This window comes from Sorex fumeus, unplaced genomic scaffold, assembly GCF_029834395.1.
Source record: "Sorex fumeus unplaced genomic scaffold, SorFum_2.1 ptg000169l, whole genome shotgun sequence".
In the NCBI taxonomy this organism is placed as follows: domain Eukaryota; kingdom Metazoa; phylum Chordata; class Mammalia; order Eulipotyphla; family Soricidae; genus Sorex; species Sorex fumeus.
The window spans coordinates 1,485,069-1,502,328 of record NW_026606226.1 but is presented as its reverse complement, the minus strand read 5'-3'; the positions used below and the strand labels follow the sequence as shown (position 1 = coordinate 1,502,328).

The window sequence follows — 17,260 nt, the reverse complement described above, 5'->3', positions numbered from 1 at the left end:
CTGTACGCAGACTCAGGTGCGCACGCACACTCATGCGTACACATATGCACTGAACGGTGTTCATACAAATTCACAGACTCACACGAACACATGTGGGTTTGTATATACTCACACACACATTTGCAAGCTCGCACAGGTTCATGATTGCACGCATCCCCAGACACAAATATACAAATGCACAACGTGTGTGCTTGTGCACTGGAACACATTGTGAGCACACCCAGCTGGGCACACCAACACACAACTGCATGCATGTATGAACACACACGCATATATACGGGTCTATGAATTTGTGTGAATACTGTTCGGTGCATATGTGTATGCACGAGCGTGCATGCACACCTGAGTCTGTGTACGGTTCTACATGTCTGCATGGCAATACAATGCATGCGTGCCTCCAATCAAGCCTGCACATGCACAAATGGACAGGCACAATCGACCCCCTACACAAAGACACACAGGAACACGCATGTGTGCACATGTGCACACAATGCTCAAATACACACACACACACACACACACACACACACACTTCACGTCTCCTGGGTGGGTCCCTGTGGAATGCAACATTTCAGACACCCGACAGCCCAGCCTGCGGAGTGGGGGCCCCCTCTGGAGGGCTGAGCACGCCCCAAGACCACGGTGCTCATCAGACAACCTCCCCGTGGCAGCTTTATGGATCCCGGGAGTCAAAGCCCATCAAGGAACGGAAGGATTCTGCATTGCGCCTGACAAATGAATGGACTCGGAAGCCTGAGAAAGGGCCGGGAAAGAGAGGAATCCAGGAACTGCCTGATTCCAAGGGGCAGAGCAAGAAGAGGCCGAGGAGCTTGTCTGAGGGTGGCTGTGGCCGCTGTGATAACTGGCCCCCACCCCACCCCCCGCCAGCTGCCCCAATGAGGCCAGGCCGTCACTCAGGAGGCCCAGGGAACCCTGCTGTCATTAGCCCCATCTGACCAGTGGGGCGATGAGGACTGCAAAGGGAACCAACTTCTCCACGGCCACGCGGCAGCCAGGCACGCTGTGGGGCAGGAGACTGACCCGGCCAGGCCTCGGAGCCCCACTGGAGCGATTTTATTGCGGGAGCCCCAGGCACAACTGGTCAGTCCTGAAACAGGCCAGGCCTGGCTGGGCCTCTTCCTCTGGTCCCTCCCAACACACAGTCCCAGCCTCCGCTCCGGGCTGCAAACTCCTCCCACCCTCCTGTCTGCTAAGAAGCCCCTTCCCCCCGGGACACCTGGCCGGGTGCCCGAAGTGCCAGCCTCCGTGACAACCGCCCTCCCGACTGTGGCCCACGGGTCGTGCCGGAGCCAAGGACACGAGGTCTCTGCCACGCCGAGCGGGGGAGATTTCATTGATGAATGGGCCAGGATGCTCCGGCCACCTGTCAAGGCTGATGAAACGGCAGATTTATCGCCGACGGTGAGTAGCCTCATCTCGCTTCCGTGGCTGGACGGGAACCACCGTCTCCTGGGTCTGGGGGAGCAGAGGGGGGTGGGGGGGAGCAGACAAAGCGCTCGTCTCTGCCGCAGCTCTGACAGTGCGCTGCCGTCATGAAACATCACCCTTGGGTGTAAACAATAGCGCTGGCTCTTATGGCGGGCTCGTTTGTTACCAGCTCAAGGCCCCTGTCAGCAGGCACGCAGGAGCCCTTCAATAAACATTAAGGCAGCCGCACCCCACCTGCCAGGAGGAAAGGGTGCGCGGACCCACACAAGGGAAACTGAGGCCCAGACACCTGACCAGGCCGCGCCAGTCTCTGGTACCAGGTAGCAGGAAGAGAGTGAGGCAGGGGGTTCCTGAGGGTGACCCCCAGGCACAGAGGGAGCACAAGGACCTGGGGGCGGCACTCGCCCCTGGGACCCTCCCATGCGGCCTGGTGAGTCCGGGGCACTCAGAGGGTGAAGGGGTCCAGCACAGGACTCCAGCATCACCTACCCTCCCAGTTCACACCTGACCTGCCGTGTGGCCCCAGGCCAGCCACACTGTCCCTCTGACATGGGGTGTCCTCTTTCATTTTTTTTGGGGGGGGGGAGAGAAGGAGGTAGACCCAGCAGAGCTCAGAGCTCACTCCTGGCTCTGTGCTCAGATATCACTCCTGGAGATGCTCAGGGGACCATCTGGGAGGCAACCCAGGGTCGGCCATGCACAAGGCAGGCACCCTGCCGGCTGGACTGTGGCTCCAGCCCTGGTTGTCCTCATCTGTGAAAGGGTGGGGTCAATCTCTCTCACCTGCCCCCCAAGGCCGCCCAGCCCTCACCAGGGGAGGTGAGTCCTGGGGCCCCTAGAATGAGGAAGTGTGAGTAAGAGACAAGGGACAGCTCTCATCATGCTCCCCGAGAGAGGGCCCGAGGGCATCTGAGGTCACTGCTAGGAGCAGCTTTTCACAGCCCTGCCACCATGTCCTACCTGCTTCCCTTCCTCTCAGCTGACTCCTCCACTCCCACCCCCTCCCCAACCCCCAGGACCTTGTACAGAGAAATCGGGCCTCCAGAAAACATTTTCCAAGTACCAGTGGCGCCGCAGATCCTGGGCATGGGTTTGGGATTAGATCAAAGACCAGGGAGAATCCCCCCCACACCCCAGCCCCACAAGCCACCCCAGCCTTCCAGAGCCCTAAAGGCAATGGAGAGCAGGAAAGGGTTAACACCGACCAGAGCAGTGGAACAGTGGAGTGAGGGCTCTAAGGTCCAGACTCAGAAGGGGGTCAGCAAGAAAGCAGCGGAAAGGCTTTGGGGGAGTTTGCAAAACTCGGGAAAAGCAAGAGGTCAGGCCTCGGATATACAGACAGATGGACACAGGCCGCTGAGCTCGTGTGGGGTCCGGCTCCAAGCTCTCGTTCCCTGCAGCTCGCTCCATGCTCCAGAGCAAGGGGCAGAACCAGGACCCCTGAGTCAGCTGGCGATCGAGCAGTGATCGAGCACTGTGTGTGGTGGACTTCCAGGAAAAAAAAAAAAACGGGTGACGGGGACACGGGTCCTTCAGAGGGGAACGGAGGGAAATGGCAGGTGGTGGGAAGGGGGGCTGTCTGGCTCCCACCAGCACCCGGCCATGCTCCAAGTCGGGGGTCTCCCTGGTTTCTCCCTCACTCCCAGGAATCCCAGTCCTGGGACGGGGCAGCCTGCGTGGTCCTGAGCCCCCCCGGAGGCAGAGCGGGGGACACGCGCAAACAGGGAGAGTCCACTTGCTTCCGAGACGCAGCCTGCTCGGGCCCAGGCCAGGGAAGCAAGCGGCGGGGACAGATTTTTAATAGGACTGGGAGTGATGGGCTTGGGCGGAAGTGACAGACGCGGGGACTTAAACCCAGTTAATCTTCGCCGCCGCTCCCGGGAAGAGCGAGCACCACCCCAGTGCCGTGTTTCATAAAACAGGCTCCAAATCGTCGGGCGATCACAAGCGTGGAAATAGCGCAGATATTTTTAAACCCGAAATCACCCCAGGCACGTGGGCTGCCCCCAGGGTCACGGCTGGAACTGACTTCTCTCCGGAAGGCGCTGTGTAAGACCCAGCCAGGAGGGGCCGCGGGGGTCGGGGTGGGGTGGGGGTGGCATCCCTCCTGCTGGGCTGCGCAAACGGGGGTGGGGGTCTCTGGCTGGAGGGAGGCGCCCTCGCAGGTGCCCTGGATAAACCCCACGTCATCATCAGCTCCAATCACTGTGACAACCCGAGGGGGGACGAGATCTGAGCAGCGCGTCACCTGCACGGGAGAAGTGAGTCATTTTCTTCTCCAAAATTTACTCCGCTCATTCACTGCATCCTCGGTCGGTGTTCTCGCTGAGGCCCCTGGAACCCACCCTCCCCCCAGCCAGCCTCCGAGAGCCCATCAGCGGGGCCGCCACGTGGACACGGGGGGGGCGTCTTTGGGGAACGCGGCAAGGAAATGCTTGGACACAAGCGTCCTGCTGCCAGGTTTGGATTCTCGCTCTGCCTCTCAGCTCCACTTAGCTCCATGTCCTCCCGGCTCCGTGCCTTAGTTTCCCTGTCTTGTAAACTGGAGGCGACCATACTGCCGCTGAAGCATTGTAGCTGGATGGGCACATACACGGGATGATTCCTGGGGCGTGTGAGTCCCTGGTGCCCAGCTAAGTGCGGTCGTATTATCCGTGCAGCAGGCATATAGTAAATATTGGCGGGATAAATGTGCCCGCCACAAATATTTACCTCTCACCTACAATAAAAGTAACAGCCACTTCCGACAGCAACTCTCAAGTACGATGTGAGATAAGAATCAGCTGGATGAGGGCCGGAAATATGGGACAGCGGGAAGGGTGCTTGGCTTCTACATGGCCAACCTTGGTTCGATCCCCAGTGCCATCAATGGTCCTCTGAGCCCCGTCAGGAGTGATCCCTGAGCACTGGGGTGTGCCAGTCTGATCCCTGGCACCACACGCATCCCCCCAAGTACCACCAGAAGCGACCCCTGAGCAGACAGTCAAGAAGAGCTCTTGAAGACCCCCCAGGCATGGCCCATCCTACCACCCTCAAAAGATTCACCCAGACAACTTTCTTATTTCATTTCTTTATTTGGGGTTTGGGTTCACACCCGGCGGTGCTCAGGGCTGACTCCTGGCTCTGTACTTGGGGATCACACCTGGTGGGCTCGGGGGCCCACTGGAGGTGCAAAGGGTCTAACTGCACTATCTCTCTGGCCCCAGAGTTTTATTCTATGTGGGGGGGTGCTTAGGCGACCTGGAGGCTCCTCTGGGCCAGGTCTCAGTCCACTGGGACAGCCAAGGATCTGGGGCTCACCAGGGCCACCCTGGCAGTGCCCAGGGACCACAGAGGCTACACTTAATAATGCTGCGGCGGGGGGGGGGTATTGCCAGAGATGCCTGGGAGTGGGTGCTATCTCTCCAACCCCTGGATATTTTGTCTGAGACCCCGAGAGTCTGCCCCGCCCCCACACCCGGGCCTCAGACAGGAAATGCTCTCAGGGGCAGGAGATCCGGCCGCACTGTGAACTGGGCATCCCCTTCTGGCCTAGAGCCTCCCACACCCTTGGGCTCAGCTGGCAGGGCCCGGGCACCACTCTGCCCACCTGCACCAGGCCACCTATCCCTGAGTGCCACAGAAAGTCCCCAGGGCCTGTACCCGGCCTCTCCACACCACCAGGGGCTGGTTGCAAGCTCGGCGGGTGCATGCCCAGGGCTCGCAGGCCGTCCTGTCCTTCCTGCCTCTGCTGGCCCTCGTCCAACAGCTGAAGCGGTAGGCCGAGAAAGGAGCCAGGCTTGGAGCTCCTGCGGGAGCAATGCTGACGTCGGACGAGGCGTCTGCACCGCGAGGACAGTTTGCACGCGGGGGAGAAGCGCGTGTCTCCCTGAAGGGGTCCCAGGGGCGCGGCTGGAGCCTGAGCAGGCGGGACCCCCCCCCCCACGCCTCCACATCTGACCTTGCTGGCCCTGGCTCTGTTCAACCCCTTTCTCTGCAGCGCTGGTTTTAGGCCCCTTGCCCGCCAGAAACCCCCATCAGCCGTGACATGGGCTCCTGATTCAGACCCCACAGCTCCAAGGGGCAAACACCCTCCTGGAGCCGCCAGCCCCACCCCACCCCCGGTTGGGCTTTCTCTGGCTGGTGCCTTCATGGGGAAATGCTTCTAGAGGCCACTGACCCTAGGAAGACCCAGGAGGGGGGTCAGATGACAAAGGGGGGCCCCTGCGGGGAGGGTCACCCAGAAGTGGCCAGGACTGACCCAGGAAACTGACCCGTGCCCTCACCAACTAAAGGCAGAGCAGCTCAGTCTTAAGGCGGCGAACACCAAGCGGCACCTCCGCCCCCAATATCCAGACGCTGGGACCCAAGTACAACTCCCTTGTCCAGCAGGAAGACGGGGGGGGGGGGGAAGGGGGGAACAGTGAGGGGTGATGTGCTTTGTTTTATTATTTTTTTTTTACTTTATTTTTAATTCTTAGCACACTGGAGCCAGAGAGTTAATACAGCAGGGAGGGCGCTTGCCTCGCACGTAGCAGACCCAGGTGTGATCTCTGGCACCGTATCTGGTCCCCAGAACACGACCAGGAGTGACCCCTGAGCATTGTCGAGTGTGACCCAGCAACAACAAACAGAGAGATGCCTAGCCCCTTTAGCCAGCCCCGGGGAGCCTCTGGGGTCCAGGGAAGATGATGAGTCACCGCGGGAACTCCAGAAGCAGCAGCTGGACAGACCCGGGACTTTCCAGCCCCTTCTGGGAGGCAGGGGGCCCTTCTGGGGCCTAGGCTCAAGCGACCCAGTTGTCCCCCGCGGAGGAGCCGAGACTGAGACCCGCCAACGCTTGAGGGATTTAAGAGATTATTTTTTATCTCCTCCACGTACACACAGGAAAGAGGCCAAGAGAGGCGGGAGGACCCTGCCCCCCCAGCGACCCCCAGAGACCCCCAGCGCCCCGGCTCTTTCCATTCTGTCTGTTCCCTTCCCCAAACCCCAGTGACAGAGGCACCGGAGACAGCCAGAGGTAAGAGCCCGGCAGACAACCAGGAGGAAGTGGGCCTGCCATAGGAATGGACAGGGCATGGCTCCCCAGGGGTCGTGGGCTGGCTGGGTCTCTGTGACCTGATGGACAGGAGGAATGGGTCCCAGTGGCCAGCTGAGGGGGGCTGGCCGAAGGGCAGGGAGGGCGCTACAACCACGCAGGGTGACCAGGAACCAGGCTTGCTCGCAGTGGGGTGCAGAGAGTGGGCCTCTGGGGTGGAGGCCAGGAATCTGATCTCACGGCCCCGGGCTCTGCGGGGCATGCCAGAAGCGGGGTGCCTGGGGTGTGGATTTGAGGTGCCACCTCCAGGAGGTCTGGCCGAAGCTCAAGCCTGTGTCTCCTTCTCTCCCCCAAAGATCAGGTCCTTGCAGGGGGAGTACTGCGGGGAGTCACGGAATGACCTGCATCCGAGGGACCCCACTTTTAAGGCACTCATCCTGGGAGCGGGGCCGGCGGGGCTACTCCCAAGCCAGCTCCCAGAGGACAGTGGCCAGCCTGGCCCTGGCCCCACTGCCTAGCTGTCCCCTTGCTGCACACACGCACGCACGCACGCACACAGCCGGCACGGGCTGGCTGTGGCCTTCTGCCCACGGAGCCTCACCCCCTCATCCTCACAACACCAGGAGGGGAAAGATGTCACGCATCTACAGATTAGCAATGGGAGGCCGAGAATCCCGAGGTCACTTGTCGGCTGAGACCGGCTGAGCCGGAACGTCTGGGCCTGCGAACAAAGCTCTTTCCAACACACACGCACCCCGAGTTGGGATGTCTTGTAACTTGCATGGGAATAACTGCACATCCCCAAGATGCTGACCTTGGTAACGGTCAAGGGCACGCGGGGGAAGGAGAAAGGGAGGGAGGCTGGATGCAGATGAGACCAGCAGCTGGGCAGCCCGGTAGCACTCCAGGCTCATGCTAGCCCCTGCCCCTGGCAAACAACTGCTCCACGGGGCACCGGGCACTGTGCCCACAGCCTCCCCACCCCCACAGGCCCCTTGAACCCCCACCCTGCCACGGGCTCTGCACGGTCTCTGCTCAGTTGCTGCTTCCCGGCGTCAGACCCGGTCCTAATGGGGAAGCAATTCCAGGTCCCTGGAAGTCATGAGCTGAGGCCAGGGAGGTGACATCCCAGCTGACCCCACCTCCTTGGACAGATCGGGGACCACCGTGGGCTCACCGTGACAAAGAGAAGGGGAGGTGGCCACCTGTTCTGGCCGCCCCTGCAGCAGCGTCAGCCCCATGCTCAGGACGGGGGTCTGAGCAGGGGGTGAAGGGGAAAGCGTTTCCAAGAGAAAGAAGCGGGCCTCAGGACGGCGCGTGCAGCCCTTCATCACCTCCTGTCCGGACACTCGTTCCCCAGGAGGAGATCAAGGGGCTCAACAGCCCTGAGGGGAACCTCAGTTTCAGGCCCACAGGAAGAGGACTGTGGACTCTGAATGTCCACGCGAAGCTGGTACACTTTGGCGTCACCGCTCCAGCACCTGGGATGTTCTGGCCACAGACACTGAGAGTGGGAAGCTCTGCCCACTGCTGCCCACCGTGGCTCCAGGCCACAGCCCCTGAGCCTGGGGAGCTGGACCCTCCGGAAAGACAGGAAAACCCTCTGGAGCTGTGCCTGCCTGCAGGGGACGCTGGGAATACAGACCAAAGCACCCCCAAACTACTTCCCACGGCAGCCCCCAGCCAGCAGCCGGACGAGGAATGCCCCTACTGTCCAGAATTGGGACCCCAAGTTCTCTCTCCTTCACTTTCTCCACCCCATTCCCTCCTGCTGTGACCCCTGCCCGTTTTCCCCTGACGTCACCCCCCCACCCCCAGGACCATGAACCTGACAAATGGCGAGAAAAGGGGGGGCTCTTCCCCTAATCCCACTTAGTCCCAGCCCCTCCCTTCTCAGTGGGGTACCGTCCAGCCAGGAGGGTGACTCCGCACTGCTTCTCTACCTCCTGAATCATTTCCTTTCCCCCATTCTGGGGGTGCACACACCCAGGGCTAAAGTGGGTCCCAGAGTCCTGTGACTGGTGTGGCGCGCCCCCCCCCATTTCTTTCCTGCAACACAGGAAGTGATAACGGCCCCTAGTCTGGTCTGCTTAGGGTGCCCTGGCCCATCCCCCCCCACTGAGAACTGAGCAGGCCCACCCACGATCCCGCAAGGGCCAGGCAGTGGCAGAGCCGGACACCCAGCCCTGGTTCCCCGGCGCCCACTCCCCACAGCCCGGTCCAAATGGGTGTGTCCCTACACACACACACACACACACACACACACACACACTCACACACACACACCCGCACAGGTGAAACATCCGCCCCCCCTCCCCGCTCCTGCAGGGCCCCCATTTCAGGCAGGAAAAAGCCAAGGTCTGGCTGCTACCAAAGCAGGAGGCTTTTCACCAGGGCCTGGCTGGGTGAACATGCAAATCTGTATGCAAATCCGATGCAAATCGAGGGCCTGCCCTCGGGTCCCTGGCACCCTGCCATCTCTGGGTGCCGGCTGGAACCTCCAGGGCTAGAGAAGGCGCCTCGGGAGCCGGCCGGGGGGCTCATTCTCCTGGCAGACCCCCCGAGCCCTGGGAAACAGGCCCCCCCCAAGATGGCCTGGTGGGGAGGCGGGGTTGCCAGCCTGGCACCTGTACCCTTTTCTCCCCTCCTCCCCAGCAAGCCTTCCGGAACTGCCACCCTTCCTGCCACTCATCCACGAATAAGATCCCCTTCCGGCTACGCGGGGAACCGAGCGAGCCACAGGATGAAATTCCCGAAGACGCAGGGCGCCACGGGGGATGTGCACCCCCAAGCAGAGCCCACGGTCGTGGTGGACCCGGAGCAGACCCTGGCCTCGTGTCTGGGGGTCCCCCACCTGCCAGCCCGGGCGCTTGCTTCCTTGGCTAAGTAACAGGGGTCGAGACCCCCACCCCCACCCCCTGCCCTTCTCCTGGTCTCCCGGACCTGCTCAACCTAAGCCTTAGGGTCAACTGCTTACTCGCTTTTTGTTCCTAATCGAGCGCCCCATCCTACCGCAGAGATATATTAGCGGCAGCGACTCTGATGCCCAGAAACGAGAGGCGGAAGGATTATGGGGCAGCTCTGTGATTCTCCCTAGCACCCCGGGGCCCCTGGTCCTCCTCTTCTCTTGAGGTGCTCCTCTCCACCCCCCCGGTTCTGTTTGCCATTTCTCAATTTTAAAAATACGTACCCCCCCATCCCCGCCCCGCTTCTCTTCCTCCCCCTTTTTAATTAGACACTGAACAGAGTGTTAGAGATTTTCTTAATGGCTCGACGAAGGCTTTTAATTTGGTCTTCTCGAGAGGGAAGAACCACCAGTCCCCATCAGAGGCTAGGGTGGGAAATGAAACAATCAATGCAACCCATTATTTTGGCTTTTAGAAAACAGGGATTTTAGTGCCGGGGAAGCTTGTTCTTTTTACACAGTAAAAATGCAAATGTGGGCGACACAGATGCGGGCATATGCTGGCTGGAGCGAGGGGTGAGCTGTGCCTGGGCCCCTCGACTGCCCAACCCTGGCCCCGCCTGGCCAATAACCAGGCAGTTACTGGAGACCTGATAACTGATTATTAAAACACCTGCCCGGTTTGGTTCTGGGGAATCGGCCTGCGCTCTGGCTTCATCCAAAAAAAAAAAAAAAAAAAGGGTATTTCAAGAGGAATGGAAATAACAGAAGCTTAGAACACATCCAATAACTGCTTAATTCCATCCCGAGGACACGCCATCTCTTCTGGTTTTCCCCCCTCCCTCCCTCCCTCTCGCTCTGCCTCCTCCGGATCCTCACAGATGGACGGACAAATTATTGCGAGAGGATATTGTTTTCTGTAACCGGCTCGAACATTCCCATCTACATTTTCCCTGGTGCCCGTGGGGGTGACTGGCAACGGAGAACACGTCCAAACCCCATCCTCCCCGCCTCTCCCGAACCCCGTCTTCCCTGGGGGCGCGCCGCACGCCCTCCCTACCAGCACCCCCCGCCCCGCAACGCCCCGGTGCCACCCCAATCAGAACAGACCCCGGGGACCCGCCTGGCACCTGAGACCCAATTAAGGCATGAAGGGAAAGAAAGGCCGTCTGGCGGGCCGCCCTGGCGCCGGGCACAGATGCCCGAGTGGCAGCGAGGCGGGGTGGCCCAGCCCTGCGGACAGGCCCCTGGGGCGCTCACCTGGCCCCCAGACCCGAGGCTGTGGCAACTTCCTTCTGGAGTTGGAAAGGATTTTGTTCCGCCGTGGTCCTGGGGCCTTCTGGGCCTCTGTCCACCCCCACCCCATCTGCTCCCGCCGGATCAAATGGCCGAGGCTTCATTTATTAAAGCCGGGGACACGGGGTGGTGGGGGGGGCTCAGGTGACCGCCTGGGAACCTGCTCCAGGGACTCCCTGGCTTTTTTTAATCTTATTTTTTTTTTGCAAGAGGGAGAAGGGGTGAAGGGGGAAGGCGTTGAGGGCAATGGGGCATGCTGGCTACTTTGGCCTGTGCTTTCTCGCCTGACAAAATGGAAATGGGGTGGAGGGTGGAGAGAGAGAGAGAGGGAGAGGGAGAGAGAGGGAGAGAGAGCTGCCTCTCCTCACCTTATGTATTTTTAATATTAATGTAATTAAAGCTGTGAGGCAGCCAGCCTGCGGGGGTGGAGGGAGGCAGAAAGAGAGGGGAGAGGAAGGAAGACTTGGGGGTGGGGTGGGGGTTGGACGGGAGGCAGGCTTCCAGTGCCCCCAAGTGAGACGAGGGTCGGTGGGGTGGGGGACCGGGTTAGCCGACCTAGCCCGGCCGGCCTGGGAGGGGCATGCCCCGGGCCCCACTGAGTCTGAGAAACTCAACTACTATGTCCAGGACCCAGAGGCCGCTGCTGACCCACCGGACCGGTCTCTGGGCAATGCCCCTATCTCAGGGGCGATGCTGAGAGATAAAATACAGACCCCCCCACACACACTGGCCGCTGCGCCAGACCCCGTGGCCAGCGGGGCAGGTGACGCGTCCCGGCCCGCGGGGCTTGTGGTCACCCCTTACAAAGGCCAGCTGGGCCCCCACCCCCACCCCGAGTGGGGCGCCCACCCGCTGCGGGACCGCCCTTCCCCCAACGCCCGGGGTGGGGGTGGGGGGAGGTGAAGGCGGTGGCCGGCCCGGGACCGAGCGGTGGGCAGCGAGCGGTGGGCACCGAGGCGAGAAGGAGAAAAGTTCGCGGCCGCACAGGGGCGCGAGTCCGGCTGGGCAGGTGTGCCCGCGGCGCGGGGCGCGGAGCTGGCCGCCGGCGCCTGCCCAGCGCGCGCCCGGGCCCCGGTCTGGGTCCGCGACGGCGCCGGGTGACCGGTGACCGGTGACCGGTGACCGGAACGCCTGTCCGCGGCCAGCCCCGTGCGTCGCGGCGCCTCCGCCCCCGGGACCCGGCGCGCGCCCCGCAGCAGGTCCGAGCTCGCCGGCCGGCTGGACCCACCCCTGGCCACGCCGGCCGTCCGGGGGGCGGGACACGCCCCCCAACCCGGCCCTGGCCCCGGCCCCGCGCCCAGCCCCGCCGGGGACCGAGCGCCCTGGGGCCCGGGCGGCGCTGGCCAGGGAGGCGACCTCGGGGTGCGGGGAACAAACTTGCTCCGGGGGGCCCCGCGGCCCCCAGCGCCCCGGCCCTGCCCCCAGCCACGCGGCGCGGAGCCGCGGGGACCCCCGCGCGCGCCCCTCACCCCGGCCTGGGGCAGGGCCGGGGTGGTGGGGGGCTCGCTCGCCGCCGCCCCTCCGGGCGCGCCCCCAAAGGGCAGGCGCGGACTCCGCCCGGGGCCCGCCCCGCCGCCCGCGCCGCTCACCTTTGCGGAAAGAGTCCAGGAGCAGGAGGAAAGTTACCAGCCACATGCCATAAGCGGCCCTTTCTCCGGGGAGGTGGTGCTGTGGCCGCCGCCTCGCCCCGCTCCGCTCCGCACCGCCCGCCGCCCGCACTCGGCGCCCCGCGCTCTCTGCTCCAGCCCCGCGCTCCGCCGCGCGGCTCCTCCCTCCCGCGCCCCGGCTCCTGTCATCCGCGGGGCTGGGCCAGGCGGCAGCTCTCCCCGCCCCCTGCGCGCGGGAGGGGGGCCCGGCCGGCCGCGGGGCAGCCCCCCCCCCACGCCCGCGACCCCGCTGCAAGATGCGGGGGGTGGGGGTCTTGGCACCCCCGGGGCCCCCCTCCGAGCGCGCGGGTCAAGGACGCCCCATCTCCTGGCCCAGTCACCCGGGAGGTCAAGGCTTCCCAACTCTTTCAGACTCAGTTTACCTCGTGGTTAGGGGAGCGGGCGGCTCCGAGGAAAATCCGGACCAAGACCCTCTGGTACCTCCCTGCCCCTCCCAGCTCCTCCTAGTCACCCCCTGGTTACTTCTCCAAGCACTGCTGGGGAGACCCAGCTAAGACTTCACACACACTCACACACATACTCACGCACAGACACATGCACTCACACACACACACACTCATACACACGCATGCATGCATGCATACACACATACGCACAGGCACGTGCACTCACACACACTCACGCACATACATACACACATACACACATGCGTATACACACTCAAGTACACCCACACTCATATACACTCACACGTACTCATACACACATCCTGTCACACATATATACACAAACGTGCGCGCGCGTGCGCACACACACATACACACACACACACACACACACACACACACACACACCTCCAGCTCAGTCTTGCGGCCCTGGGGCAGGGAGGGCCCTGAGGGCCAGGCAGTTGCCTCCTTTCCCTCCCCTCCCCCACACCCCACTCACTCACCCAGAGGTGAGCAACTGCACAGGGGTGGGCACCCGGGATCAGGCGAGGCTGTCAGGCCAGTGACGAGGCTGCTGTGAATGGGAGGTCCGTGAGCGGTCATTCCAGAACAGAGAGCCCCACGGGGCCAGAAAAGGGGTGCACAGAGCGGGCGGCTGCAGCCCCACCTCCTTTCCTGCCCGCAGGGGTGGGGCCGCAGCGAGGAGCACTCCTCAGCCTGGGGTCCTGCTCTCAGCCTGATGCTGCCCAAAAAAGGCGTGACGGTGGGCTTCAGGCTTTGTGTTGACTTGAGGAAACACCCACGGAGGCATGAGCTTGACCGTTCCGTCAGCTCTGACCTGCCCACCCAGTGTCTTGTGCATCCACACACCCTCACTTCCAGAACTTTCCATCATCCCAGACATTCAACGTGCCACTGGCACGCTGATGCTGGCACTGCCATCTTGTGCTGATTTGGTCACACTGGAGTGTGAGTCGCTAGTGGGGCCGCGCCTGTGGCCGGCCCTTGTCCCATCCCTGCCCCCTCGTAAGGTCCCCTCAGCAGCACCAGGAGGGACCTCTGGACAGAGCCAGGACTAAGCCCTGAACGCAGCAGGTGTGGGCCAAGAGCAGTCCACACACACACACACACACACACACACACACACACACACACACACACCGTGTGAATGTCTGAATGTCTCCTCCAAGTCCTGCCTCCAAGGCCCCCAGGGGACTCACATCAAGAGTAGGACCCAGGGGGCTGGAGCAGTAGCACAGCGGAGAGGGCGTTTGCCTTGCACGCGGTCGACCCGGGTTTGATTCCCAGCATCCCATGTGGTCCCCCAAGCACTGCCAGGACCAACTCCTGAGTGCAGAGCCAGGAGTAACCCCTGTGCATTGCCGGGTGTGACCCCCACCCCACCCCCAAAAAGAGCAGGAGCCGGAGCCATAGGACAACGGGGATGGCGTTGGCCCTGCATGCGGCAGACCTGGGTTCTATCCCTGGTACCCCATAGGGTCCCCAAGCCCCGCCAGGAGTGATCCCTGAGCACAGTGCCAGGAGTAAGCCCGGAGCTCTGCTGGGTGTGGCCCCAAAACAGACCAAAAGAGACTAGAACCCAGGTCTCCTGACTCATGAGTACACGCATTCATGCACACACGGGAGCAGCTGCCTCTTTCCTGGTTGTTCTGTGAACAGGGAACAGAGAGCAGGCCCAGAAGCGGGGGTCACAGGCCCAGAAGCGGGGGTCACTGGCGGGCAGTGAGTTGGGTCAGATTGTCCCTGGCCCCGCCCAGCCCCATCTCTCCCTCCCCTGCGGAGGAGGCGAGAAGCCAGTTATCTCAAACTAAGCCCCTTGACCCAGAGCACCCGGCCAGGCTGCCCCAGAATAACGCCCTAAGTCAGATGGGACGGAGGGGCTGCAGGCTGCGTGAGCCCCCTGCGGGGAGCAGAGGGGCTCCTCCTCCTTGGTTCCCCGACGGGCCTTTTCGATGTGAGTCACCCTTTCACGTGGCTCACACCGCAGGGCCCCTATTCTGGGAGGTGCCTGAGGATGAGGATGAGGAGGGTCTTCGCTGCCCGCTGAAGGCCAGCATTCGTGGGGGTCTGGGCATCGAGGGTGAGGCGGGAAGGCCAGCTCCCCCGGAAGCTTGACACCCCAAAGCCTGCAGTGCCGCTGGGTACTCCTCGCCCCCAGAGCGTAGCCAGCATCAAGGCCCCAGCAGGCACCTGGCAGGGGACAGCACTGGGACGCGTCCAGCAGACCACCTGCCCCAACGTGGGGGCATCAGAGCAAAGGGGGTGCTGTGGGGAGCGGGAGAATGAGCCTCCTGCTTCTTCCTGGACTGAATCCAGGTCTGACCTGGGGTGCCCCCAATCCCCTCTTAACCCCGGGGGGAGGCACTGGCTGGGCCGAGTCAGCAAGAACCCTGGGAGGGAGCCCCAAGGGGGGGGGGGGGCACCGCCGGCCTCTGGACAGGACTTTCAGAGCGTGTGACAGAGGGTTGTGGGGGCCCCACCCCCCACCCTGGCCCAGGCACCCAGGCGAGAGTGTTCAGTGTGCCGGTGGGCACATCCTGCCATCATGGGTGCCCACACAGTGAGGCCAGGCACCACGGGGCTTGCCTGTCTGCTTACAGGTAAGTGTTGGGGTGATGGAGAGGAATTATGTATGTGTGGGGTGTGGTCTGTGATATGTGTGTGTATGCTGTGTGTGGTATGTATGTGGTGTGCATGTGGTATGGCGCACAGATAAGATGTGTGTTCTGTGTAGTGTGTACGGGGGGCTGCGATGTATGTGTATGGGGTGTGTGTATGGGTATGTGTGTGTGGTGCGTTATGTGGTGTATGTGTACGAGTGTCAGTGTTATGTTGTGGATGTGGTGTGGTGTGTATGGGTTTGTGTGTCTCTGTAGCTATGTGTGTGTATACAGAGGTGTGGGGTGTAAGTATATGGAGGTATTTGTGTATACGGGGGTATCCATGAGTGCATGGGAGTACGTGTATCCGTGTGTACAGGTGTGATGCATGTACGGGTGTGTGTGTATGATGGGCGTGTGTATGGCTGTGGTGTATATATATGGGGTGTGTATTTGTGCATGTGAAGGTACCTGTGAGTGTATGGGGTACATGCATCTGTGCATAGGGGGGGTGTGCGTGTATGGGTATGTGTGCATGGAGGTACATGTATGGGTGTGATGCATGTATGAGGTGTATATGGAGATGTATGAGTGTGTGTATCGGTGTGTGTGTGGCAGGATGTATGGTGGGGTGTGTGGGTGTGTGTATGGAGGGTGTATGGAGGTATGTATGGGGGCATGTGGGGGTGTGTATGTGTGTGTGTATGGGTGTATGGGGTATGATGGGAGTATGTATTGGTGAGTGTATGGGGCTGTGTGTGGGTGTGTATGTGTGTGTGTGGGTGTGTCTGGGGGTCTATGGAGGTCTGTGGGAGTCTATGAGGGTGTGTGTGGAGGGCGCGGGGGTGTCTGTGCGTGTGGTGGGGATGAACCCAGTGTGTGGTGTTGCTTGGATTCTCCGTGCCATGTGCCCTCGCCAGTTTGGGTTGATCGTGGATGTTTTGGGGTCTCCCTGGCCGGCAGATGTTCTGATGCTGAACCCAACCCACAGCTTATGGAGCTTGGCTGCTTTTCTCTGCAGTCAGAAGGGCCTGGAAACCGCAGCACGGCTGCCTGGAGAGACGCCCCCGCAAGGGATGGAGACGGAACCCGGTCACCGGCCCCACGTCAGGCTGAGGCCGGGGAGCTGATTAGGCCTGGCCGCCTCGGCACTGCCCCACTGAGCGGGAGCAGGCAAGCAAACAGAGTCCGGTCCCTCTCTCCTTTTTGGTCACACTGTCATTGTCACATTGGAGAAACATCCTGATCTGGGTTCTCGTCTCTCTGCCGCCTCCAGCCGCCCTTGTGATCTGGGGACTGTGGGTCAGGTTCCCTCCCTCAGCATCCCCACCTGTCACTGCGAGTCACACTCGAATGCTCGCCACGGCCCAAGGTCAGAGGCAAGCTGGGCACGGCAGGACAGAGGACCAGCCCCACCCCACCTGGCGGTACACGGCATGAATCCAGGATGCCCGTGCACGGGTCCCCAGGACAACTGGAGCCACAACGCAGCGGGGAGGACGGCTGCCTTGCACGGGGCCGACGCAGGTCCCATTCCTGGCACCCCCAGACTGATCCCTGAGCGCAGAGGCAGGAGGAAGTCCTGAGCATCACCCCAAAACAAACCAACCCCGCCAGACCTGGTGTCCGCACCAGACATGGGCACATGCACCTCAGGCTCGCCACATCCTGGGACATGGCGAGTGGACATCTGCACCCCACCCCCACACCGCACCCACCGAGATTCCCGAAACCCCAATTCTCCATGGTCCACCAAGCCCCGGTCCTTTCTCACAGATGCTTGATGCTGAGCAAAGGCCCTGAGGGTCCTCCCTCTCCGTCGGGTCTTGGGGTGCTACTGTCCAGGGGCAAAGACTCTGGAATGGCCTCCCTCCCCTGCCTCTCCCTCCCCCAAGACCCCAGGCCAGAGGATTGGAAGC

The 17,260-nt window shown here is 61.9% G+C and overlaps 1 protein-coding gene across 1 annotated transcript in view; it reads right to left on the bottom strand.

Moving 5' to 3' along the window:
- DSCAML1 (DS cell adhesion molecule like 1) overlaps nt 1-12,423 on the bottom strand; it is a 242,116-nt gene extending 229,693 nt beyond the window's left edge. Inside the window, 1 exon segment of the mRNA XM_056107577.1 lies at nt 12,257-12,423. Within this exon segment, the coding sequence (XP_055963552.1) occupies nt 12,257-12,302 (46 nt within the window). The 5' untranslated portion in view covers nt 12,303-12,423.
- Between the last annotated feature and the right edge of the window lie 4,837 nt (nt 12,424-17,260).